Source organism: Rattus norvegicus, chromosome 2 (assembly GCF_021556685.1).
Source record: "Rattus norvegicus strain SHRSP/BbbUtx chromosome 2, alternate assembly SHRSP_T2T, whole genome shotgun sequence".
Lineage (NCBI taxonomy): Eukaryota > Metazoa > Chordata > Mammalia > Rodentia > Muridae > Rattus > Rattus norvegicus.
The window spans coordinates 218,422,501-218,447,302 of NC_141535.1; the positions used below are offsets into that span (position 1 = coordinate 218,422,501).

Here is a 24,802-nt window from a genome sequence, read left to right on the forward strand (position 1 = left end):
ACCCGTGGGCAGTGACAGAATAGGAAACTTGAATTCTTCCTCTGTCCTCCACAGGTGTGTGGATTAGTGTTTACAGACATGTGTGCACATAAATTCATGCACATACACATGCATGCACAAACGTGTGTACACACATGCACACATGTACTCACATGCATGCCTTCATATACACACACATGCACATACACGTGCATGCACACACACACACTCAAAGCACTGATTGAATGATAATAGTAGGGTTATAGCGTTGATTACGATTTTTGTAAGTTCAACATTTATTAAACCCTTCTGAAAAGTTGGCTAGAACCTTTGTCCAAACAAGTAACGGACAAAGAACAAGGTTTTTATATATTTATGGGTGTGAAAGAGTAAAACTGAGAGCTATGGTGCATCTTAGTAATTGACAACTCCAGGATCTGATTCAGGAAGTAAGTAGGGATGGGGTGATGAAACATTCTGGAGTAGAAATGTTAAGACCCAAAGGAAATACTGTCTACGGGGACGAGGGAAAAGAGCAGTGGTGGCTTGGAGAAGTGATGTTCGCATCGGTACCTATGTCTTTCATGAAGTTGGTACTGAGAGCATCTGCTTGGCATAACATGATAAATGCTCATGTTATTGAGTGAAAATATATTGAGAGAGAAAGCTAGAGTATGATGTGCTCCGTCTACAGACCGAGGCTGTTGCCCACATAGCATAAGTGACTGTGTTGAGGGTTTCTCTCATGGCTGCTGAGAGGTCCTGGCAAGCTACCCCTATGGCACTACATCCTCACGCCTGTCTCTGTTGCCCACCAGGGAAGGAGAGGGGATAGAAAACCTGGACACAGCGGAATTATCAGTCACCAGCAACTGGATTAGAAACAGCCATCAAGCCTGATTCATAACTAAAGCCACCAGCAACTCACGTAGAAACAGTCATCAATCCTGATTCAGCGCAATGTCTCCTTTCTTTATAATTATTGGCAGACACGAGTCAAGGGAGAAAAATCTCCCTTGATATGGCTACCTTGGGAAATGACTGCCTGCAGTGTCTGTACTTTAAATATAGGCTATGTTAATGGAACAACATGAGGAAGAAAAAGAAACCATGCTAAAGTTCTAAAAAATTTTTTATATATAAAAGAAAGACAATGGAGAACAGACAAGATTTTTTTTTCAGTTTGACTGATGCTGTATGCTTACGTTTCAGTGGGTGACACTGCAGTAAACAGACGAACTGGGTTAGGGGAGATCCCAAGCAGGGTTTCCTGGGCGAGCCAAAGGCACACTGGGATGCAAAATTAAATACAGACGCAATAGTAACACTCACAAATGAATGTGTCCAGGTTATGGAGGTCTACAGGGACAAAGGGTCTGACTAGGGTACTCTTGGTACACATAGCAGGCAAAGTTTCTATATCTCTCTTTTTTTCCCCCTTGTCTACAAACTAATGCTAAGTAGACTTAAGTGAAATCTATGAAGGGATCACTGTTCAGCCAGCCAGCCACAAGAAACGTCAATTACAGATTAAAGTTTCCTAACTTGAGAATCTGAAATCCAAAAGGATCCAGAACTCTAGAACTCTAGAGTTTTTGTTTTTGTTTTTTTTTTTTGTTTTTGTTTTTGTTTTTGTTTTTTTTTTTTGAGCCCTGACGTGCAAAACTCCATACCTGACCTCAGTCAGGTCTATAAAATTACCTTCAGGTTATGTGTACACAGGGAAGAAATGTTAAGTGGATTTTGTTAGTTGGCCATCTTTGTCAGAATATCTCATTCCGTATATATAAGTCCAAACTCTAAAATACTTCAAGTAGGAGTATTTCAAATCAGGGACATTCAATGTGTGGCAGTGTTTTTCAGCTGCCCCTCCCCCGCCCTTCACAGCCCACATAGAGGTCAGAGGACATGTGAGAATTCTATCTCTCCATCCCCCATGCACCTTTTCCCACAGAGCCATATCTCTAGAACTAATCATGAGATGTTTAATGCACGTTAAAGTAAGAATGTAATCTAAGGCTTTCATGGTAAGGGCTTGACAGGTGCCATGTAAAGTCGGTAGCATGGGTATTATACGTTGGGAACAGTGTGACTCAGGTTTGCAGGTTTTACAGTTACCAATGCTCTCAAATGCTCAGAAACACTGAGGGCAAAGTAAGGAGCACAAAGACATGCGCAGACTTGAGCAGAAGCAACAAACAGGCACAGGACATTTTAAAATATTTTTTAGCTATGAGGTCTCAGCCAGGCAAAAGTCAATATTGTCATTTTTTAGGAGTATTAGAAGCACAGAGTTTTTTCAAAGGCCAAGAAGCGAGTATGAGAACGGAGGAGACATTGTGTGGCTCATCTGCTCCTGCCTTTGGGCTGGTACCGGTTGTAAACACTAAGGACTTCAGAGCTTTTTAATTTGTGACTTTCCAGGCTAGGGGACTACTTTCAAATGTTGAAAATTTTTAGCAAAAAGACCATTTTACCTAGACACGCAAAGGAGTTTAATTTTTTTTTAGGTGTACTTTCTTTTTAACCAAATCTTGTCCATACCCAGAATCCCCGTCCTTTCTTCCCAAGTGGGTAGAGACTTTCATGCAGCTGTGTCCTGGCAAAATCACTCACTGAACCATACAAGCTACTATGATGGCTTCCTACGTGCTCCAAACCCAGTTTCAAATAAGTAATCCCCACAATCCTTTAATGCCCTCATCAAACACTGATTTTGTGAGCAGGTTCTGGCAAGATCTGTGACTAAATACATTGCTATTAATCCTTATATTTTAAAAAAAGGGGGGGTTCATATTTTTCCCCTCTTCACAACTGAAGCCTACTATTGTAGGCAGCCTTTCCTCTGCTTTCTTCTCCCCTTGTCCCTCTGAGGAACTTCCAGAAGCGCACGTTCTTCTTAGGTCTCCAGAGTTACTTAAAGGCAACAGAGACCGAGGTGACACCGGCTGAGTTCACCACAGTAATATTTGAGGAAACTCTGCCGCCCCCATCCTGCGAGCATCTGCACCGCACCTCCTGCAAGTTCTCATTTGAAAGTGGATACTCACTTTTATGCCAGAGCAGGGGAGAGAGAGACACCAGAGAGCAGCGGCCTGACTGGGAGATCCTTAATTCCGGTGCAACCTCCCGGAAACACAGCGTTTCTCCTCAACAGCTTCTGTTCCAGGAAACGGGACTCTGAAAAGAAAAGCCCTTCCTTCATCAGAACGAGCTTGTGTAACGCCACCACGAGACACGCCCCGTTAGGGACTGCTGCGGGAAAGGTATTCTGGGAGTTGTGTTACTTCGTCTGGCACCGTCCACCAGGAAAACCCCAGCTTGGTCTCCAGTGCAAATAAACATGTTGACCCACGTGCCTCTGCGACACCTCGTTCCCCACTGCGCTCTAACTCCGAGGTAGAGCACCGAAAGGAGACACGGAGAGCTTGTCTTTTGATAACATCAAAACAGTGTCGTCATGTTCCTGATTTCTCATTGGCGGTCTCTTCTTTCACTCTTGGATGACTCCATTCTGCCCTAGTCCAAATAAAGACTTTCCTTGCAGTTTCACAAGAAAAGGAACTTGTCTGATAGCTGGTTTGTAAATAGAATTTTAGAGTCCGGTTTTGACAAAAGCAAGTCAAAAGTACACAGAAAGATGTTAAAATGTTTATCAAAGTACATTTCTATCGGAAAGTTTTAAGAGGTCAACAATATTTTAACTTTGAGCCTTTCTGAGTCTGCTGTGCTGAAGAAGTTTAGAAAGGTTTTCTTTACTTTTTAAGATTTATTTATTTATTTATTTTTTTGGTTTCTTTTTTTTCGGAGCTGGGGACCGAACCCAGGGCCTTGCGCTTCCTAGGTAAGCACTCTACCACTGAGCTAAATCCCCAGCCCTTAAGATTTATTTTTACTAGTTTATGTGTATGAGTGTTTTGGCTTCATGTGTGTGTGCACCACATGTATTGTCGCTTGAGGAGGTGGTGAGCCTCCCTGCTGGTGCTGGGAATCGAACCTGGGTCCTTTACAACAGCAACAGCAACAAGTGACCTTAACCACTCAGCCAACTCTAATGCAGGAATGGATTTCTTTAATACCAACGGGATGGGTTTAGGTAAACCTTGGAACATGAGAATGTAAATAGCTGGACACCTGGGCAACAAATGATTTAGCCAGTTGGATAAATTCCAACTCAGTTTCCCAACAAAGTGGAAGGAAGGAACCAAGCAGCCAAAAGCTAGGTTACCTAAAAACTAACTTACAACCAGCAACAATTCTTCATCTATGACTTTAGAAGTTGTTCAACTAGCCAGAGTGATGGTGCGCTCTTTTAATCCAAGCACTTAGGAGAAAGGAACAGGTAGATCACTGTGAGTTCAAGGCCAGCCTGGTTTACAGAATGAGTTCCAGGACAGCCAGGGCTACTCGGAGAAACCTTGTCCGGAATAAGAAAAAGAAAACAAGAAAAAATAAGGTTGTTTAAGTAAGAACATAGAATTTCTATTTAAAAAAATCTTTCCATTTATTTATATAGAGTTTCCTTTTTTATGTATGTACTTTCTCGGAATGTTGTTTTGTTGTAGCTATAGATAATGTGTATCTATTAACTAATTAAATACCATGAATCTCGTTGACAAGTGCACTTTTAACTAGCACTCTATTATTTAATATTCAAATACGTAACTTTGTATTTATCTTCCAAATCAATTACAAATTAAAAATACATGTATTGTAAGCATAGTATATGTCAGTCTTTAGAATGTTTATTCAATAGAATCTATAGCAAAGAAGAGAAATAATTTTAATATATACAATTTTCACTGTATACAAATAATGAAAACTTAAAGATATGGGAGCGAGTTTTGAACTATGAGAAAAGTCGATGAAGGAAATGGAGTAAAAACAGAAACTTAGTGAGATAGAAAAGTAATGCAAAATTTCCCAATTGTTAAAAAAAAAAAGACTTCGTGCCTTTAGAGAGAGATGTTAGCCAAATTATTTGACATATAATTTTGTTTGGCCTTTAGAAGAATACCCATGGATGTTGTAACACACACCATTAATCTCAACCCTTGACGGAGTGGGGGGATGCAAGTGAATATCTGTGAGTTCAAGGCCAGTCTGGCATGTAGAGTGAGTCTCAGAGGGTTACATAGTGAGATCTAGTCCCAAGGAGAGGAAAGAAAGGAAGAAAGGAAGAAAGGAAGAAAGAAAGAAAGAAAGAAAGAAAGAAAGAAAGAAAGGGAGAGAAAGAAACAAAGAAAGGAAGGAAGAAACAAAGAAAGGAAGGGAGGAAGAAGGAAGGAAGGAAGAAGGAAGAAGGAAGGAAGGAAGGAGGAAGAAGGAAGGAAGAAGGAAGAAGGAAGGAAGGAAGCAGGAAGAAGGAAGAAGGAAGGAAGAAGGAAGAAGGGAGGAAGAAGGAAGAAGGAAGGAAGGAAGAAGGCAGGAAGAAGGAAGGCAGGAAGAAGGAAGGCAGGAAGAAGGAAGGAAGGAAGAAGGAAGGAAGAAGGCAGGAAGAAGGAAGGCAGGAAAAAGGAAGGCAGGAAGAAGGAAGGAAGAAGGAAGAAGGAAGGCAGGAAGAAGGAAGGAAGAAAGATGGATGTGTAGAGTTTTGTTTAGGAAAACCACACAGAGGTCTTTTGTAATTATTTAAGATTATAGTAAAAAATGAACATCAACTTCAATATACGTGACTTTTATTTTTTTAAGGAATCCTGTTTGGGAGCAGGTGAGCACAGGAAGTGTTAGAAATTATTTGAGTCTGATGGAAGAACAGGAGGAAGGATTGCAGGGCCCCAAAGGAGATAGGAACTCTGCAGGAAGACCAACAGAGCCAACTAACCCGGACCCTCATGGCTCTCAGAGTCTGAACCACCAACCAAAGAACATACATGGGCTGGACCTAGGTCTCCCCACTCATATGTAGCAGATGTGCAGCTTGGTCTTCATGTAGATCCCAAACAACTGGAGCAGAGGCTATCCCAAAAGCTGTTGCCTGTACATGGGTTATGTTCTTCTGGCTGGGCTGCCTTGTCTGGCCTCAGTGGGAGAAGATGTGACTAACCACAAAGAGACTTACAGTGCCAGGGTCAGGATACCAGGGGGCTCCACCCACTCAGTGGAGATGGGGAAGGATTGTGTGGGTGGGTGGGTGGGTGGGTGTGACCAGGAGAGGGACAGTAGCAGAATGAATAAGTAAAAACATAAAGTTATATTGAAAAAAGAAATTATTTGAGGAGAAGGAGTGATATTTTAGTGCCTAAGAGAAGGTAATGGATACATAGAAATATGAGAAGAAACTGAGAAGAAACCAGTGAGTAAGTGGTTTATCTTCATAGAGTCTGGACAAGAGTCAAGTCTGTCTGTGATAAGGATTCCTGGCAAAATTCCCAGAGCCATAGCAACATGAGATATAATGTTTTGTTTTTAATCACAACATTTGAGTTCCAGAAATTTCCCTTGTAGAAATTCACAAGCAAAAGCTTCACTTACTGGAAATGTGTGAGGTGTAAAGGCAGCTCGAATGATACACTTGAAAAAAATGCCTGCCTTACCACATTTATTCCGATTATCTAGGTTGCATGGTATTGATTATAAAACACTGAAGCAAGCTTCTACCGCTTATTCATTTGTAAAAGCATGATAGGAGTGTCTGGCTTGTGCCAAGTGCTGCCTTGGCATTGTGGGTGCTCATAGTGCACACGAGCCAGGCCCCCAAGGCCCCCTGGTGGCAGGTGGGTGGAGGAGGATGGGGTCAAGCGTTAGCTGGGTCTGCGAGCAGGAGTTGGCACAGACAGTGGCCTTTGTGCTTCACCATCACTGGGCACTTCTGCCCACTGCCCGCTGGCAAATATTGGAAAGCCTTCAGGTATGTGATTTATTATCATAAAATAAACAGGCACAGATTTTAGAAAGAAAACTTAGAGCAGGAAGTGAAGATTGTAGAATATGGTAGGATTAAAGGCACTGAATTCCAAAGTTATTGTGACAGTCTAGACATAACTGATGGTTGAGTTCAATTAATCTTGACAACAGTGGAAATAAACAGGCCTGGATGAGAGATACGCAGAATGGGAATAAATAAGTTAGAGGTGATAGACAAAAAAAACAAACAAATTGTGGGTAGAGATGAGCAGAAGGTGGGAGATGGACAGAAGGGGGTACTCAGTAATATAAATATAATACTAGGACTTAGATGATTTTGTTCCTTTTCATTTTCCTCCTCTTCCTCCTCCCCTCCTTCCGTTCTCTTCTCCCTCCTCTTCTCCCTTCTCCCCTCCTTCCCTCCCTCCTCCCCTCCTCTCCTCCCTCCTTCCCTCCTCTTCTCCCTCCTCTTCTCCCTGCTCCCCTCCTCCCCTCCCTCTTCCCCTCCTCTTCTCCCTCCTTCTTCACCTCTTTGTGCTGGGAAGTAAATCCAGCACTTGGCACATGTCTAACAAGCCACCACCAGGAACTCAACCTAAAACAGGATTTATGAAGAAAAAGAGGAATCTGATCTATCCAGGATTTGGTGAAAGAATGCCCAGAATGGCAGAAGAAAAACAACAATGACAACAAAATTATGTTCCTCAAATAAAACAAAACCAGCCACATTATATATAGTTTCTCTTTAAAGGCAGATTGGTTAAGGACTTCAACAAGGTGACAACAGATTCAATCAAGGTCATACCCTTGACACTAGGCCTGCCTTAAGGCCCAGCGAGTAGGAGTGGAGATAGCTTGGGCCACGGTTGCAATGAATAGGAGGGATCAGTAGTAAAGGATGATGGAGAGGAAAATAAATAAGGACAGGACAGCATCCCACCTAGCAGAAGCACAGGTCTCTGACACCTTTTAAAGAATTCACCTGATTGGGTCTAGCCCAGCAGGTTTTCCTCCCTTTGGGTGAATCAAAGAAGAATAATTAGAAGTTAAATTCCAATGGTGACATCTTATTCTGGGTTTTTCCCCTCCTTGTGGAAAAAGGAGCTGAGATATGGCGGTGGGGGGCGGGGAGGTAGATGAGTTACTAGGGTACTCTTCACGCTGTCTGTCAAAAGGCAGAACCCCCAGCTAGAAGGCAAGGTGATGACGCCTACGTCACCAGTGTGTGAATATCGGGCGTAGGTCTGCGGGATTGAAAGAAAACACATACACGGGTCACCCATTTTCAGAGAGTGCAACCAAGGCTTTACTGATATCTCCTTATATACCCAAGGCAAAAGACGAGGAAAAACAAGGCAGGCGAAAATCCCCAACCAGGAAAACAGGAAAAGTCTGTGTGGTGGAAAGTCCTGGGCCCAATCAGGGGCATAAACAACTTCTTAACAACAACAAGCTGGAGAGCTCCATGCGGGGGAAGGGTGCCATGGAAAGTCCCGGCACCAAATCAGGGGTCAAGAGCAGCTGCCAAGGGTGTAAACAACTTCTTGCTATAGCAGACCAAAAGGCTCAACAAGAGGGAAGGGAAAGACCCCAAGGTAGGGCCCAACAATTCCCCCTCTTTTATTTTTTTAAGTAGCGCCTGTCTTAGGATCAATCTGGGGTTCCAAAATTCTTTCCCATCTCTGAAAACCCTGCCAGCCTCAGGGTTTCTGTCTTAGGCGAGTATGGTCCCAGAAGGTTGCCTTTGGCTAACTAATTTTCGTACAAACAGCCTAATTTGGGCCGATGGATTATTCCTGGCCAATGAAAACCAAACCTGTTTGGTTTCAGCCTGAGACTGGATCTGTTGGTACTTCGAAACAGCCCAAGGGCAGCTGCTAAGAGTGAGCAATCAAGATAAGCATTTAAGTCCCCAACAGCTTTGCTGCTATTAAAAACCTTAACAGGGATTACACACATAGAATGATAAACGGTAGAACAAGATATAACATGGGTTTCTTAGAGAAAGTCCAATTGAGAACAGTTTGTTGGTTGAGATTAAGAATAACCAACTGAATCTGAATATTAACGCTACTCTGCACAGTCAATGCCGTGGGAACTTCTCCAGACAACGTATCCACAGTTCCAATGACAGCTGCCAGTTGATATATGGCCACACTGGCCATTGCAGCAGCAGTGGTGGCTGAAATGGTGATGGTAGCAATGTCTGTCACAGTAATGCCAAAGTCTCTTTTGTGCCTGTAGAGTACCACTGGGAATCAGCCTTCATCCAGACGTATGGGGATGACGCCGCTTGCGCCGCCAGTGTGTGAATATCGTGCGTAGGTCTGCGGGATTGAAAGAAAACACGTACATGGGTCACCTGTTTTCAGAGAGTGCCACCAAGGCTTTACTCATATCTCCTTATATACCCAAGGCAAAAGATGAGGCTGAAAAACCCCAACCAGGAAAATGGGAAAAGTCTGTGTGGTAGAAAGTCTTGGGCCCAACAACTTCTTAACAACAAGCTGGAAGGCTCAGTGGTGGGGAAAGGGTGCCATGGAAAGTCCCGGCACCAAATCAGGGGTCAAGAGCAGCTGCCAAGGGTGTAAACAGCTTTTTGCTATAGCAAGCTAAAAGGCTCAGCGAGAGGGGAGGGAAAAACCTCAAGGTAGGGCCCAACAGCAAAGCACTCCCGAACTGAATTACATACAATCTGAGGGACTGAGGTAGACAAAAAAGTCAGATGAGTGTGTGGGATGCTTCCGTGAAGAGACCAGAGGGAGCCAAGCACCTCTTTCTCACTATTCCTATGTGGTACTACGAAAACCAAGCTTCCTCCATTACTTAAGTGAAATAAGGAAAATTGAGGAATGGAGATAGTACCTGTAAGCTATTTGAGATTCTTTCCATAGCTGAGCATGGTTATGCATGCCTTTAATTCCAGCACTTGGGGGACAGAGGCAGACTGATCTCTGTGAGTTTGAGGCCAACCTGGTCTACATAGTGAATGAATGCAGGATTATGTAGAAAGTGTAAAGACCCTGTCAAAAAAAAAAATAACCTTTCCATGAAAATGTTACCTGAGCTTCAGATAACTGTCTTAGTCAGTGTTCTATTGCTCTGAAGACACACTATATGACCACAGCAATTCTTATAGAAGAAAACATTTATTTGGGGTTAGCTTACAGTTTCCAAGGTCTAATCCATTATCATGGTGGGGAGCATGGCAACATGCAGGCAGACATATTCCTAGAGAAGTAGTTGAGAGTTCTACATCTGGATCTAGAGGCAGCAGAAAAAGATTGACTTGGGCTTCTAAAACCCCAAAGCACATCCATATTGACTCACTTCCTTCAACAAGGCCACATCTACTCCAAGGCCACACCTTCTAATCCCTCTTGAGTAGTGTCACTCCCTGATGACCAAGCACTCAAATACATGAGCCTGAGTGATGGGGGTGGGGAATTCATATTCAAACAACCACATTCCATTCCCTGGCCCCCATAGGCTTGGGGCCATATCATAATGCAAAAAACAAAAAATGCATTCAGTCCAACTTCAAAAGTCCCCATAGTCTGCAACAGCCTTAACACTGTTTCAAAGTCCAAAGTTCAAAGTCTCTTGGGAGATAGTCACAAGGAGAAAAATTGTAACCCACCTGTGAAATCAAAATTAAAAAAAACAGACCACATACTTTCAACATACAATGGCGCATGATATATGTTACCATCCCAAAAACAGGGACAAAGAGCATGGTGAGGAAATTCTGGACCAGAGAAAGACTGACAACTAGCAGGGTCAACACCAAACTGTATCTCCGTGTCTGATGTCCAAGTACCCTTCAGATCTCCAACTCCTTCCAACTGTGTTGACTGCCACATCCTCTTCCTCTCTCCCTCCCTCTCCCTGTTCTCCTCTCCCTCTTCTCCTCTCCCTCTACCCTCCCCTCCCTCCCTCTCCCTCCCCCTTCCCTCTCTTTACCTCTCTCTCTCTCTGTCCCTCCCTCTCCTTCCCTCTCCCTCTCCCTCTCCCTCTCCCTCTCCCTCCCCCTCCCCTCCCCTTTCCCTTCTCCTTCCCTCCCCCTACCTCATCTCTCTGTCTCTCTGTCTCTCTCTCTCTCCCTGTCCCTCCCTCCCTCTCCTTCCCTCTCCCTCCCCCTCCCCTTTCCCTTCTCCTTCCCTCCCCCTACCTCATCTCTCTGTCTCTGTCTCTTCCTCTCTCCCTCCCTCTCCCTCTGCCCTCCCCTCCTTCCCTCCCCCAGCCCCCTTCCCTCCCTTTACCTCTCTCTCTCCCTCCCTCCCTCTGCCCTCCCCTCCTTCCCTCCCCCTCCCCCTTCCCTCCCTTTACCTCTCTCTCTCTGTCCCTCCCTCCCTCTCCTTCCCTCTCCCTCCCCCCCCCCCTCCCCTTTCCCTTCTCCTTCCCTCCCCCTACCTCATCTCTCTGTCTCTGTCTCTGTCTCTCTCCCTCTCCCCCCTCCACGCCTCTCAGGATGATCCCACACTGGGTTTACAGTTCTCCTCAGCAAGTGTCTCACAATTCTGCATCTCCAACACCTTTAGGTCTTTTAACACAATCCAGGCTTCACCTCCACAGCTTCACATAATGGCCTCTCTGGGGAATTCAGGACACCCCAAAACACAGCTGGCCTCAGTGGCTTTCCTGTCAACTCCAAACTCAGAACCACCTGGCTCAAGCTACCACATAGTAAGTATGGTAGTTAGACGTTGTGTGCAGCCCATATCATGAGGGTTGGCATGCTGACCCCTGGGAGTTTGAGGCCAACCTGGTCTACTTAGTGAACGAATGCAGGAATAAGTAGAAAGGGTGGAAACCCTGTCTAAAAAAAAACTGGCGAGGAAGACAGATCCAGTGAGACAATATCAATGGACTAGGAGAGCTTCGACAAACTTTTACCTAATGTTTAAACAGGAGTAGAGTCTGTGTATTCCAAACTGTGATTGATAGAGATGTGCTGAGTTGTGGGCACTTGATGTTATTTTCTCATTAAATACTAAGTCGCTCAACGTTGTGATGGGAAACCCCTTCTTTCGGAATCAAGAACAGATATTTGATACTGCTGGCTTTTGACTTAGTAAACAATTCAGGCTTAGCTCTTGGAGTATCCACTTCCCTAAAGGGCTCAGCTCAGACTCTGTGTACTTCCTACAAACCCACACCACCCAGAGCCTTTGGCTCAGTCAAGGGAGGCCAATGAAGGGTAAAAGTCAACTGGGGCCTTCAGTAAAACCACTGGAAAGGAGACACTGGCAGCCATGAGCAGCTGCCAGTGCAAAGAACCTCATTCCTCACTCCTCACTCAAAGAAACAAACTCACCTCATCATACAACCCCCTAGCCCCCAAATACAAATTTGTTAACATGACAACCTTAAAAAAGTGAAAGAAACGTTTTGGTCCCTTTTCAAAAAAGGGAACCACAGAACTGGGTATGGTAGCATTGGGTAGACTGTGGCAGGAAGAACATGAATTTGAGGCCAAGCTGGGCTATACAGGGAGAGGGATTTTTCTGTTTTGTTTTTCCTTTAAGAAAACTGTAGAAGATGAAGAAGGTGTTGGGGAGAAAGAGGGAGGAAAAGAAAGAGGTGGAAGAGGAAAAAGAAGAAATCAAACATGAATTCCAACAGTCATGGTCTTAGCAGATTAAAAAAAGTATTTTTGCAACTTTGGTCATACTCTTAATCATACTCTTCCTGTTTTCCCTTCTTAGCACATTTGTAAAAGCAGCACATGCTGGGCCGTGCAGTTCTCAGAGCTGATGAACAGTTGACTGCCTAGGATTTGACTTTGAATTAAAAAAAGAAGAAGAAGCAGCAGCAAAATCTGAAGTAACTTTGCGAAATAATCTCATTTAAAAACTGCTTTTAAAGTTCTCATAGGAATGAACAACTGTAAGGCACAGTTAGAAAAGAGGGCCTAGTGTATTTCCTGCATGTCCTCTGGGGATCTTCAGAAGACTCTACAAACTGAAATTATAGAAACAAGTGAGTGCATTTCTGTTGGCTTTTACCCAAGTTGAGGCCTTAGACCCATTCTGGGCCTTCTGCCTCTTGTCAAGAAGTGTAGCTAACAGAGATTCCTGGAACGATATTGTAACTATCTGAACTGAGATAAGCAAAGGCCAGTAACTAGGGCTCAAGTATTCCTCAGGCCCTGAGGCAACAGGAACTCTCTGATGCGCACTCCTGTCTGCTGACCACGTGCTCATCTTCAGTTTTAAGATCCATTATTTTTAACTCGTTGCCAAGGTTAAGCAGTTGTGACTGAGATGAGATTCTAAAGTCGATCTAGATGCTTATGTAAAGTCTCATTCTGAATCAATCAAGCCCGACAGTTCTAGGAAACAGAAGACTGCTCTCTACCATCCTGAATTTTAACCTGTATTTTCTCTGTCAGTGTTATAAGTAACCCCTTCTTATATATTCATGGTATAAAGTAAAGGTTTCTATGTCATTTCTGTCCTTGTGTTAATGCACTTTGACCATATCCACTGCTTTATTAGTCTTTCTCTTTGTATTTTTTTTCCACATGATCTTCAAGTTAATTTTGAAGATTAAAGTGTTCAGAGTGGTGGAGCAGGATCAGGATGCTAGCATTCACTGAGGCTAAGGCAGAAGGATCTTGAGTTGGGCTAGCCTGAGCTACATGACAAAGCCCTGTCTAAAAATAAAACCGTTAACCACAGAGATTTGAGAGCAGAAACTCCAATGATTATGTTATTTTATTCACGGATTTATTTGACACAATCAGTTGGCAATGTCTTATCTTGCACCTGCCTTGAGACTGCTCCATCGTGTCTGTCTCTTCTTCCAAGAAGAAATAATAAACGTTGATCATTAACCAACGGAAATTACATCCCTTACTGGAATCTGCCTCGCTTAAATGCAGACTTCCTGGCCCAGCCTTGGTTTCCCATCAGAATTTGAAAAAAAAAAAGCCCTCCAGTAGACTGGCAAAACAGTGCAGAAGCCGCAAGAGTCTACATCATTTTATTGTCAGAGAAAAAAAGACCTGCCTCCCCTGAAATTAAGGACAGAGTCCAGACAAATAAACGGTTTCCCTGGAATGACTGTGAGAATTGGTATGCGGGCTCCCAAGCAGGGAGGACAACTAGAACATCCTTGGCAACATCTTCAGTCACTCTGTTCTCTTCCCTCTGTTCTCGCTCCATTGCTCTTCTCCCAAAACAGACTTCCACCCCTATCTCTCTTCACACCTGCCTATTCCCATCCCAACCTCCTTGAACTTCGGAAATTAGTGTCCGGGTATCCACCGGGTCCTCTGAAGGACCCCCACGGAACTGTTGCCCCTGTCACCACCCAACACTAGGTGTTGGGCAAAGAAAGGCTGGTTAGCCAGAAGTGACGGGTGAGGAAGCTACTGGACGGCTGTGCGCAGGGTGGCAACATCCCGAGGTAGGTTCCAATCCTATTTGGCTTTGGCTGGACTCTCATCCACTCCCCGCGCCTACAGTTGAGCATCTGCGGAGAGTGGCCACTGTCTCCTGAGGCCTGAGAGCAGGCGTGCATCCTTACAGTCCCCAAGGAGTCCTCCAACTCCCTGCGGGTTCACCACCCCACTACAGCTCTTAATCTGGAACCGACTCAGTTCCCTCCTTGTCCAAGCCCAGCTGCCGGGTCACACGCCACCTAGAGCAGCCTCTGGTTGGAGAAGGTGCGGTCGCCCCGGGTGCTGGGCGACTCAAACCCGGTCAGTCCGGAGACCTCAGAAAGGCGACAGGGGGCAGGGCTTCCGGTGGGAAAGGGCCAGAGGGAGGCGACGGCCTCCAGCCTGGCTCTGCGGGGCTTTCCGCCCCGCGAGGGCTTTGCTGAGGTCACTCGCGCGAGGCCGCTCTTGGCGCGCCCGTGGGAGGCTCGGTGGCACGGGAGGACTGGCGACCTGCGGGTTCGGCGAGCTCGTACGGCGCTGGTCGCGACGACGGTCCCCCACCGAGGCCGCGCCCCGCCGCTTCCACCGAAGGCTCCGCAAGGCTCACGGACCTCCCAGCCCTCCCAGCCCCAGGTACCTATTATTATTGGTCACCTGTTTAACCTGAGAGTGGGGACTGTCGCTTGCTTGCTAGCTTGGTTTCATTCTCCTCTCTCTCTCTCTCTCTCTCTCTCTCTCTCTCTCTCTCTCTCTCTCTCTCTCTCTCTCCCCCTCCTCTCTCCATCCCTCCTTCCCCACCCCCACCCCAGAGGGGGCTGCTTTGTCAGGAAGTTTTCAAGGAGTCATCATCTACCTCCCTTCCACGGCCTGGTTTACAGACGTGCACAATATACTAAGGAAAGGTTGAAAAAATATAGTCAGCACCATCCCAGGTTTATGAAATACGTGATCTTTATAAAATAAGGGAGGAACCGAACAATACTGGGGGAGAGGGAGGGGGGAGTGTGTGTTTTTTCTCTCCTATTCTTGCAAACTTTTCATCGAATAGGAAACTAGAAGGGTGCTGCTCGTGCCTTCTGGCTCACGAGCCGAGGTCCTGTTCCCCACTCCGCCACACACTGTTATTGAACTTGGGAGATTTTCCCAGTCCGGGATGCACGAGGCTCTTCCTGACCCATCTCCGGGCTTCAGCCGGGTCACAGAAAAGCCCAGCGTCATCGGAATCTGGGATTTTCCTATTTTCCGGAACATTCAGATCCGGTGGCTGAGAGAGGCTCCGCAGGAGGTCCGCAGCCGGGGGGGGGGGGGGAGTGGGGGTGGGGATTAGAACTAGAGGGTGGGCAGAGCGAGGCCGAGAGTTGCGGTCGCTGAAAAGCGTTGAGCTCGCCTGTCGCTCTCCTCTCAGTGCTTGGTTTTCGTCACTCTCTCTGAAAGATTGGGAACCAAAAAGACTGCTGACTCCGCAGAGGAGGTCTGCTTTGGCATAAAATTCGCGGACAGATGTCTTTCTTCTAAACTACCTCGTGGGGCCATGGCAACTGAGGAGTTGGGCAAGAAGATAAATTTGCCCTTTGCTTCTTCCAAGTTTCTCTTCCCCTTCTACCAGCTCGGTGTCGGGTGTTTGTCAAGGAGAGAAGCTTTTTTGCGAAAATAGAAACTTCCTTCTTGCAATCACAATCTCTCTCAGAGACTAAGAGCTGGAGCGCAGAGGGAGGTGAAGGTAAACGTTTTAGAGGGGAACCTTCCCTAGCTCATCGATTCAGAGGAACCTCCATTTACAGCCATTACTGTCTTAAACAAAACAAATTCTCAAAACGTGAGAAACCCTAATAGCATGCGTGACCACCACCCGGGGGAGTCGTGCCAACTTCCCTTTAAACCGTTTGGACACCTGGCTCATTTTAGTAAAAACATCTCTGGGAAGCTTCTCATCTGTGACCTTTGCAACCAATCAGCCTTGCGCAAAAACAAAGCCGGGTAGACCCTTCACTAGTTTCGTTGGACACAGGGGTCAGAGAGGAGCAGCTTGTCCGGTGTGTGCAGCTGGGGTTTCAGTGCTGCTGTGTCCCTAATACACCTATACAGACCCTTCTTTTTTTTTCCCCCCTCAGGAGAAGAGACAAGGCCCAAGAGTCCTGATCTAGCTGTGGCCACTGGAAGACTCTCAGGTGAGTGTGTGCATCTTGGTATCCAGCATGCAACGGGTTAAGCCTGGGTTGGAGGGGGGGGGCATGCCTTTGGCTCCCGTCTGTTAGCAGAACTTGATTTTCATTTCATCCCTCTCCTCGTTGTATAATAGTTTCTTTGTTCACATTTTATTACTCTTTGCCAGATGTTCGTGTTTAACAACTTTGTGATGTCAGATAGCAGAGTAATATACTGTGTAGCCCAAGAATTGCCAATGATACATTATTATTGCTAATTCTATTTTATTCCACAAAAATATGACGGTTTGTGGGCTTTGTAAAGAAAGGCAATTGTTAACTATTTGAACGGGTCTTAGTGTATGTGGTGTCAAATTCCAAAGGTGCATAGTATGCAGGGAGAAATGGCTCTTCTTCCTCTGGCCCTTGGTTCCCCTTCCTCAGACATTGTTACCATGTATAGTCTGTTAGCTTTCTGTCTATTTGGTAATTTAAAACTAGCAGAGTTCAAAACTTTTGTTAAGCCTCCACACACACCAGTGGCTTAAAAAAATCAACAAAAACCAACAACCAAACAAAAACAACCACTACTCTCAAATTTCTTATTTTAATTGTTTATTTTTGTCTTTCTACTGAATACTGACGTGCCAAGGGTTCAAGCTACTTGGTAGAAGGGTCTTCGTGCCTGTGGAAACTAACGGTTTAGTTTGTTTATCTGCCTTCTTCACTCTCCAAACAACCAGCAGAGTTGCCTGTGGTAGGCCTGTGCCCGCATTCTCATATTCTCGTAGTATTCTTGCAGGCAGGAGCAAGGATGATCGGCCTTTGCGGTAAGCCAATGCTTTGGTTCACATCCTCCTCTGAGGCAGCACAGGCAGCCGCACTTCCCTCCTCAACAATGGTGTGGCATCAGGGTTCATATCTCGCTGGCTGCAGCACGTGCCTCTGAGCCCCCCTTCTCTTAACTTCCATAGTCTGCAAAGTGTAACGGTGAGCCCCGGAAGGGAGGCAGTGTGTGGAGCGCTAAGACACAGTGACTTCGTGCCTGGACCCTGCCTTTGGCACCTTGTTTTAGAGGGGAACCTACTCTTTAAATTCTGCACAACCCCATCTCTGTCACCTGTAAAGGGGTCGGTCGTTCATGGAGCTATTTTGGAGATAAGCTGACATGGCACAGGCCAAGGACTCAGCACCATGCCTAGCACATGAAAGGGACACACAAGCAGAAAGCCCTCGAAATGGGTTTGTCACCATTTCGTCCTCCTAAGAGATGAATGCAGTTGTTAGCCTAGCATGGAGTAACACATAGCATAGCTTCAAGAATCCAAGAATCACAGGGACTCAGACAGAAGGGACTCACCTCTGGGACTCAGACAGAAGTAGGGGTTCTTTAGAGGGCTGCTGTTATACAGTAAGGGAGGTGACTTAATGAAGGAAAGCGAAACTGTATGGTGGTTTTTTTGAATCGTTTGCTTGGCAGTAAACTTCTGCATAGCTTCCACTCATGTTTGTTTGTGTTGACATAGTTATTAACTGATTGGGCCAGCAATCCAAACCACGGGGACCTTTTTTAAAGGGCCAGCTGGAGAACATCAGGGAAGGTGGGGCAGAAGTAATGAAAGGTCTACCTCAGTGTTTGCTGGACGGAACCATAAGTCATAATTGTGGACTCAGAGAATCATCAAACCCTAAGAATGAATCCATACTAAGACTGTCATGGGCCCCATCTCAAAGAAGGGGCCGGCTCTCCCTAGAGGACCAAGGGTCCAGGGGTAGAGCCTATTTGCAGCACACCTTTTAGCAAATGGATCCACTCAACAAGACAGAACTGTAAACTCCCAGGTTATATAAAGTGTACAAAATAATATTTAGCTGTCGACAAAGCACATTTGGAAAAATACTTTTTTTTAAGAAAAGATTTATTTATTCTGTGTATGTGAGTACACTCGCTTTCTTCAGGCACACCAGATGAGGGCATCGGATATCATTACAGATGGTTGTGAGCCACCATGTGGTTGCTGGGATTTGAACTCAGGACCTTGGGAAGAGCAGTCAGTGCTCTTAACCACTGAGCCATCTCTCCAGCCCCCGGAAAAATATTCTTAATATAGTTCTTATGGAATTGTCAAAGCCCCAGGATGAGCTGGAGTCGAACCATTTCCTAGACAAAATGGAGATGGTTCCTGCTCTTTAGTTTTAAGAGCTTTGCTTTAAAAATTGCTATTTAAAAATTGTGTGTGTGTGTGTGTGTGTGTGTGTCTGTGTGTGTGTGTGTGCACATGTACATGCATGAGTGTATGCACATGCATGTAGAGGTCAGAGGCTGGGGTGAGATGTTACCCCTTAGGCATCGACTACCTTCTTTGGGACAAGGCCTCTCAGTGACTTACTCTTTGCCAAGTAGGCTAGGCTATCTGGCCAGTAAACCCCCAAGGGCTCCTCTCTTACCAGCCCTGGGATTACAAGTACTTGCTCCTCAGTGTCTTCTGTGAGTCCTGGGGATCTAGGCACAGCCCTCACACTGGCAAGGCAAATGCTTTACCAATCAAGCCATCCTCCACGTTCATCATTTTATTCTGATGTTTTCACTTGCAAGTGTGATGCAGTTTCAATGTACACATTTTTTTTTAAAACCAACAGGGAATATAGATGGAAAGTGGTTGTTACCCAAGATTCACAACAATGAATTATTTTTATCGATTGCTAATTGCATCATCAGATAAGTTAGTGTGATTATTCTCATTCATGCTGTCTGCGTCTTGAATAATGAGACTCGATTATCATAATGAAAGTATATTCAAATGACAGCATGAACTGGTTTAATCGGTTCCACCCAATGCATGGCAGTTAATTCCTGATGGCTTTTGTTTCATTTATTTTTACCATGTTTGGCCCAAGACTTTGAGGATTCCTTTTGCTGTTTTTTCTTTTTTTAACTTATACTGGAGGAAATCTTACCTTGCTAGGCAGTTCAGTATGCTGTAATAAAGTCCAAGAGGTAGGAATATAAAGTATTAAAGATTAATGTCTAAATAAACAAAAGACCTTTCGCTTGGCTGCCATTTATGGGAGAGCTGCATGCAGCTTGGTTTTAGCAGCACAACTTTGTAAACAAGAGAAAAATAATGTCTGAAAAGCAGACAGCCCTGGGTATGGTGGGAAGAATGAGGCAGCACACACACACACACACACACACACACACACACACACACACACACACAAAGACTCCGTCTTAGTTCATTTCTATTGCTGAGATGAGACACCATGACCTAGGCTTCCATATATAGGAACGTTCATCTGGAGATTGCAGTCTCAGAGGGCTAGAGTCCATGACTTCATGGCAAGGACCACGGCAGCTGGTAAGGAGGTGTGGAGCTGCAACGCACACTGAAACATAACTGCCAGGTGGCGAGGACTGAAAGGAGTGAGCTTTTGAAACCCCCAAACCCTAGACCTCCTCTAACAAGGCCACGCCCCTAATCAGTTCTATGCAATCCCACTAACTGGATACCACATATTGAAACATATGAGCCTCCGGGGCCACTCCCATTCAAATCACCACAGCCCTGTCAAGAAAAACAACACAGTAAAAGGCTGGGATAGAAGAGTCGTGAAAGCACTCCCGGTTTTTTTTTTTCAAACCATGATAGTTTTGATACCAGTGTCTAAGATAGATGGTAGTTTAATATTAACCTATATTTTTCTTTCTTATAAACAAACAAAAAAATCCCACCCAGTATAGCTATAAATTTAATTATAAAACCTCATTGAAGGGGGGTGGAGCGATAGCTCAGTGGTTAAGACCTGGCTGCTTTTCCAGAGGACCTGGGTTCATTCTCGGCATCCACACGCTACCTCACAACTGTCTGTAACTCCAGTTTCAGGGGACCTGATGACGATATGCAGGCAAAACACCAGTGCACACAAGATAAAAATATTGCAATTAAAAAAATACTTACAGAAGATTAGTGCTTCCCAAGCCCCAAATCAATGTAAGCAGATAAAAGCCAACTACACAAACAAGTGAGGGTCGTTCAGAGGCCGCAGTGAACAGTCAGCAGCTGGTGAGAGTGATGCCTTCGCCGCACTTGGTGGAAGGAGCTCTGTGGCTGCAGCAAAAAGCCACCAACAGGCACGGAACAATCAAGGGCCACAATGAAATATAATTTGTTTCTTTTTTTTTCCCCCCCCGGAGCTGGGGACCGAACCCAGGGCCTTGCGCTTGCTAGGCAAGCGCTGTACCACTGAGCTAAATCCCCAACCTATAATGTGTTTCTATTTGTGTGAGAGAAATTGCTCTCTGTAGAGAACATGTGCCTGTGAGTTTGCGTGTGTGTGTGTGTGTGTACGCATGTGCACGTGTGCATGCTCACGTAATTTTGCTTGTGTGGAGAACACGTTTATAAAGTTCAAGAGCTTTATAAGGGTTGATTCTAGAACAGAAAGATAAAAGATTGGGATTGAGAAACTTGTTTCTAAAACCTTTTGGTTTTCTTGAACTTTCAAGTGATATGTGCTTAGAGACACAGCCAGAATACAGCAAATACAGAGGCGAATGCCAGCAGCAAACCACTGAACTGAGAATAGGTCCCCTATTGAAGGAATCAGAGAAAGAACTGGAAGAGCTTGAAGGGGCTCGAGACCCCAAAAGTACAACAATGCCAAGCAATCAGAGCTTCCAGGGACTAAGCCACTACCTAAAGACTATACATGGACTGACCCTGGACTCTGACCCCATAGGTAGCAATGAATATCCTAGTAAGAGCACCAGTGGAAGGGGAAGCCCTGGGTCCTGCTAAGACTGAACCCCCAGTGAACTAGTCTATGGGGGGAGGGCGGCAATGGGGGGAGGGTTGGGAGGGGAACACCCATAAGGAAGGGGAGGGGGGTGGGGGATGTTTGCCCAGAAACCGGGAAAGGGAGTAACACTCGAAATGTATATAAGAAATACTCAAGTTAATAAAAAAAAAAAAAGAAAAAAAAACTGTTAGTTTTTTTATGTTTTATTTTTTTATATTAGTTCTGTATCAAGATGGCTTCTGGAAAATTTAAGAAATGAAATTTTATTTTCTGTTGTAACCCTGTAGATAGCACCCCATCCCACTGCACTGTAGTATAGCCTGGTATATAGCGAGGTTTAGGTGGGGACCTCAGGCCTCGGGCCTCAAGGGCACCAAGAGTAGCTAGATGGAACCGCTGGGGTTAATGCCTCTTTTCCAAGCCATTTACAAAAGACCAAGGACAAAAATAACTCTGGCACCAGCGAAGGGAGTGGTACTGAGTGGCAGCCTCATGGGAGTTGTTAAAAACGTAATGTCAAAGCAGAACTGCTAGAAATCCAAGACTTAATTTAATATAAATTAATTTAATTTAATGACATAAGGCGATATGGTTACAATTATTTATTTATAATTTTAATGTTTAAAATTTTCACTTTATTTTTTGAATGTATGGATGTTTTGCTTCTATGTGTGTGTGTCTGTGCACCATGTGTGTGCAGTACCCAAGCAGGCCAGAAGAGGGCATTGCAACCACAGAATAGGGGCTGGGAATCTCACCAAGCTCTTCCTCGGGAAAAGCAACCTCTTAACAACTGCTCCATCTCTCCAGCCCTCTGTCTATAACCTTTACGTTTCTTATTTTAAAAAGAGTTCACAATTTATAATAATCATGTTGTAATAGAATCAACAGGCTGTAGGTTTTGTGTATAGCTCCTCTGAGGGTATTAAGACCCAAACCAGTTTGTTTTTAATAGTCTCACTAGGTAGCCCAGGCTGGGCTTGAACTAATGATCTTTCTGCCTTAACTTAACAAGATTTAAGGGTGTGCCACCACGACATACCTGATTTTATTTTTTAATTACAACCATCCTTTTTTTTTTTTTTTTGATTTGCATCACTATTTAAATGAGAAGGGAATGAGACTTCCCTCTGCTTCCCCTAAATCACTGTAATATTAGTAATCTCATAACTGTCCACATTATAGGGATGGACAAAGGAGAAGTGAAACAAGGCAAGAGGAAGGGGCTGGTGTTGTTCTCAGTGTAGGATCCCCTATCACATTTTGAGCCTACTCTTAGAGAGGGCAGTACGGGCTGGACTAACCAGACTAACCGGATGCTTTGTTGCAGGCCGGGGAGCGTCATGTCCACCTTTGAAGACGCTGATACAGAAGAGACGGTCACTTGTCTCCAGATGACCATTTACCATCCTGGCCAGCTGCAAAGTGGAATATTTAAATCGATAAGGTTTTGCAGCAAGGAGAAATTCCCTTCCATTGAAGTGGTGAAATTTGGACGGAATTCCAATATGTGCCAGTACACGTTTCAGGACAAACAGGTTTCCCGAGTTCAGTTTGCTTTACAGCCGTTTAAACAATTCAACAGCTCGGTTCTGTCGTTTGAAATAAAAAACATGAGCAAGAAGACGAGTCTGATGGTGGACAACCAGGAGCTCGGCTACCTCAATAAAATGGACCTGCCTTACAAGTGCATGCTCCGGTTCGGAGAGTATCAGTTCCTGCTGCAGAAGGAAGATGGAGAGTCAGTAGAATCTTTTGAGACTCAATTTATCTTGTCTCCAAGACCTCTCTTGCAAGAAAACAACTGGCCAACGCAGAGCCCCATACCCGAGGATGGGGTGTATTCTTCCTACTTCACCCATAGAAGTTCTCCTGCAGAAATGGATGAAAACGAGCTGTGAAGAGGGTCCACCTGGAGACACGTGAAGGATGAGGACGCATGGGTAGACACTCCTGCTTCCCTGGAGTTCGTGAGTGTAGCATAACACAGACGTCCGCGTGCTGACTTCAGTTTTGGCAGTGGCATTTGGAAGTCTGTACACTGGGTTAGTCATCAACTTAGTCAACTGTTTGAGTTTCGGCTCTAGCAAGAATTAAGTGTGCGGAGGTGGCGCGTAAGACACGCCTTCCGCGTAATGACGTCACTCTCGTTGCTTCTCTGCTTGACGCCACCCCCACGCTATGTCTTGGTAGCAGCCATCTTGTCCTGGTCACGTCATTTCGCGGCAGCCTTTGTTTTTCAAGTTTAGAGCCTGGGCAGATTGTTCGCTGCTGGTGTCTTCGGCATGCTAGTGCTTGTAGAGCCAGAGTCCTGGGCTAAGCTCTAGAGTGCTGAGTCCCTGAGTCACTGTGGCTCCATTATGGAAAGACTTGAGAAATAGCTCCTTGGTTTTCTTTCTATGGAACTGTCATGTCCATCCCTAAGACGGCAGCTTTGCTTTCTTATGTGTAGGCCCTTCAGCTAACATGTAAAGAACCAAAATGGTTTTCTCCTGAAGTCGAAAGTGAATTTTTTTGTATCTTAACAGATTTAGAAATGGCAGAAATCAAAACGGTTTAGCAGCCTCTTCGCATATGATGAAGTCGGAGCTCAGTTCCTCAGCTGCTTCTTTGAAACTTCTTAAAGGGAAACATCTGTTCTTAGGCCGCTCTACAGAAGTCAGTATATGTGAATATTTATAATAAATGCTTAACTATTTCTAAACGTTTAGTTTCACGTGAAGTTGTATTTATTTAAAAGATTCTCGCTCACTTCATTCTAGCTAGATTAAGAGGAGTGTTAGTGAACATTATGGAAAAGAGAATGGTAGCCATCAAGTTAAGGTAAATTCTAGCATTACCAGAAGTAAAGCTTCTTGTATAATTTCCTCGGTAAATGAAATTTCATGTTGCAATAGGTGTATGTAGGATTTGGGGGGGGGTGCAGAAGGGTCAGGTGGGGGAAGCTAGCCACATACATATTTTTTTTTTCAACAATAGGTTACTTTGAAATTCAGGCAGGCTTTGAACTCCTGATCCTCATACCTCAGTCCCCTGAATGCTGTGCCCAGCTTAATGTAACTATATTTCTGCACCAACCCTTTGAAACTATTTCTAGTAACCTTTTCAGCCTGGTGCCATGCGAATGTTATCTGCAGTTTGCCTCTTGCTACAAATCACCAGTCAATCACCCCCAACCTATAAAATAAGACATCAGCTGCTGCCCCAGCCTAGGGATTGTCACTATGCGTGCCACTTTGTGTCTCTGTGCTAAGTGCTCAGGTGACTACTTCATTTCTTGCCTCGTTTTCCTCTTGACCCCTGTGGTAAGCTGTTGGGTGTAGCTTTTTGCTACCCTGTCTATGCTCTGGGAATCAGACCGCACTACCAACTCCCTCCAGCTTCCCTTGAATCAGCAAATAGAAGATAAGACAGAGTTGTTCGTGTTCAACATGTCTTCTTGGCACAGTTTCCGGTGCTACTATCTCCCAGCTGGAAAAGCGTGGCCTTCTCATTACTCTTAGCTCTACTCCTCCGGCCTGTCCTAACTTTAGTTGGTCAGTTGAATCTAGTCCCTGCTAATCGTCTCTGACTACTGCCTATAAGAACAGCCCCAGCCCACTGCTCCTCTTGCCTGGTTCTCCTCTCTCCATCCTCTCTCCAAAGC

The 24,802-nt window shown here is 45.0% G+C and overlaps 3 protein-coding genes across 14 annotated transcripts in view; 2 read left to right on the top strand and 1 right to left on the bottom strand.

The window, feature by feature from the left end:
* Alpk1 (alpha-kinase 1) overlaps positions 1-3,394 on the bottom strand; it is a 119,890-nt gene extending 116,496 nt beyond the window's left edge. For 3 of the 4 annotated variants that reach the window (NM_001433150.1, NM_001433149.1, NM_001433151.1), the window contains 1 exon segment: positions 3,030-3,394. The gene's annotated coding sequence lies outside the window, so the exon portion shown is untranslated. 4 annotated transcript variants of the gene reach the window in all.
* Positions 1-8,562, top strand: part of LOC147996534 (uncharacterized) — a 17,802-nt gene extending 9,240 nt beyond the window's left edge. The window contains exon 5 of the mRNA XM_087641581.1: positions 8,115-8,562. Within this exon, the coding sequence (XP_087497707.1) occupies positions 8,115-8,461 (347 nt within the window). The 3' untranslated portion in view covers positions 8,462-8,562. The remainder of the gene's footprint in view (positions 1-8,114) is intronic.
* Tifa (TRAF-interacting protein with forkhead-associated domain) lies at positions 3,036-23,860 on the top strand. Of its 9 annotated transcripts, XM_087624970.1 has the most exons (5): positions 3,523-3,823; positions 11,401-11,511; positions 12,534-14,238; positions 16,324-16,380; positions 22,487-23,860. In XM_087624970.1, exon 5 carries the CDS (start codon positions 22,500-22,502, stop codon positions 23,055-23,057), a length of 558 nt encoding a protein of 185 aa, XP_087481096.1. In that variant the 5' UTR covers positions 3,523-3,823; positions 11,401-11,511; positions 12,534-14,238; positions 16,324-16,380; positions 22,487-22,499; the 3' UTR covers positions 23,058-23,860.
* Positions 23,861-24,802: the final 942 nt, after the last annotated feature.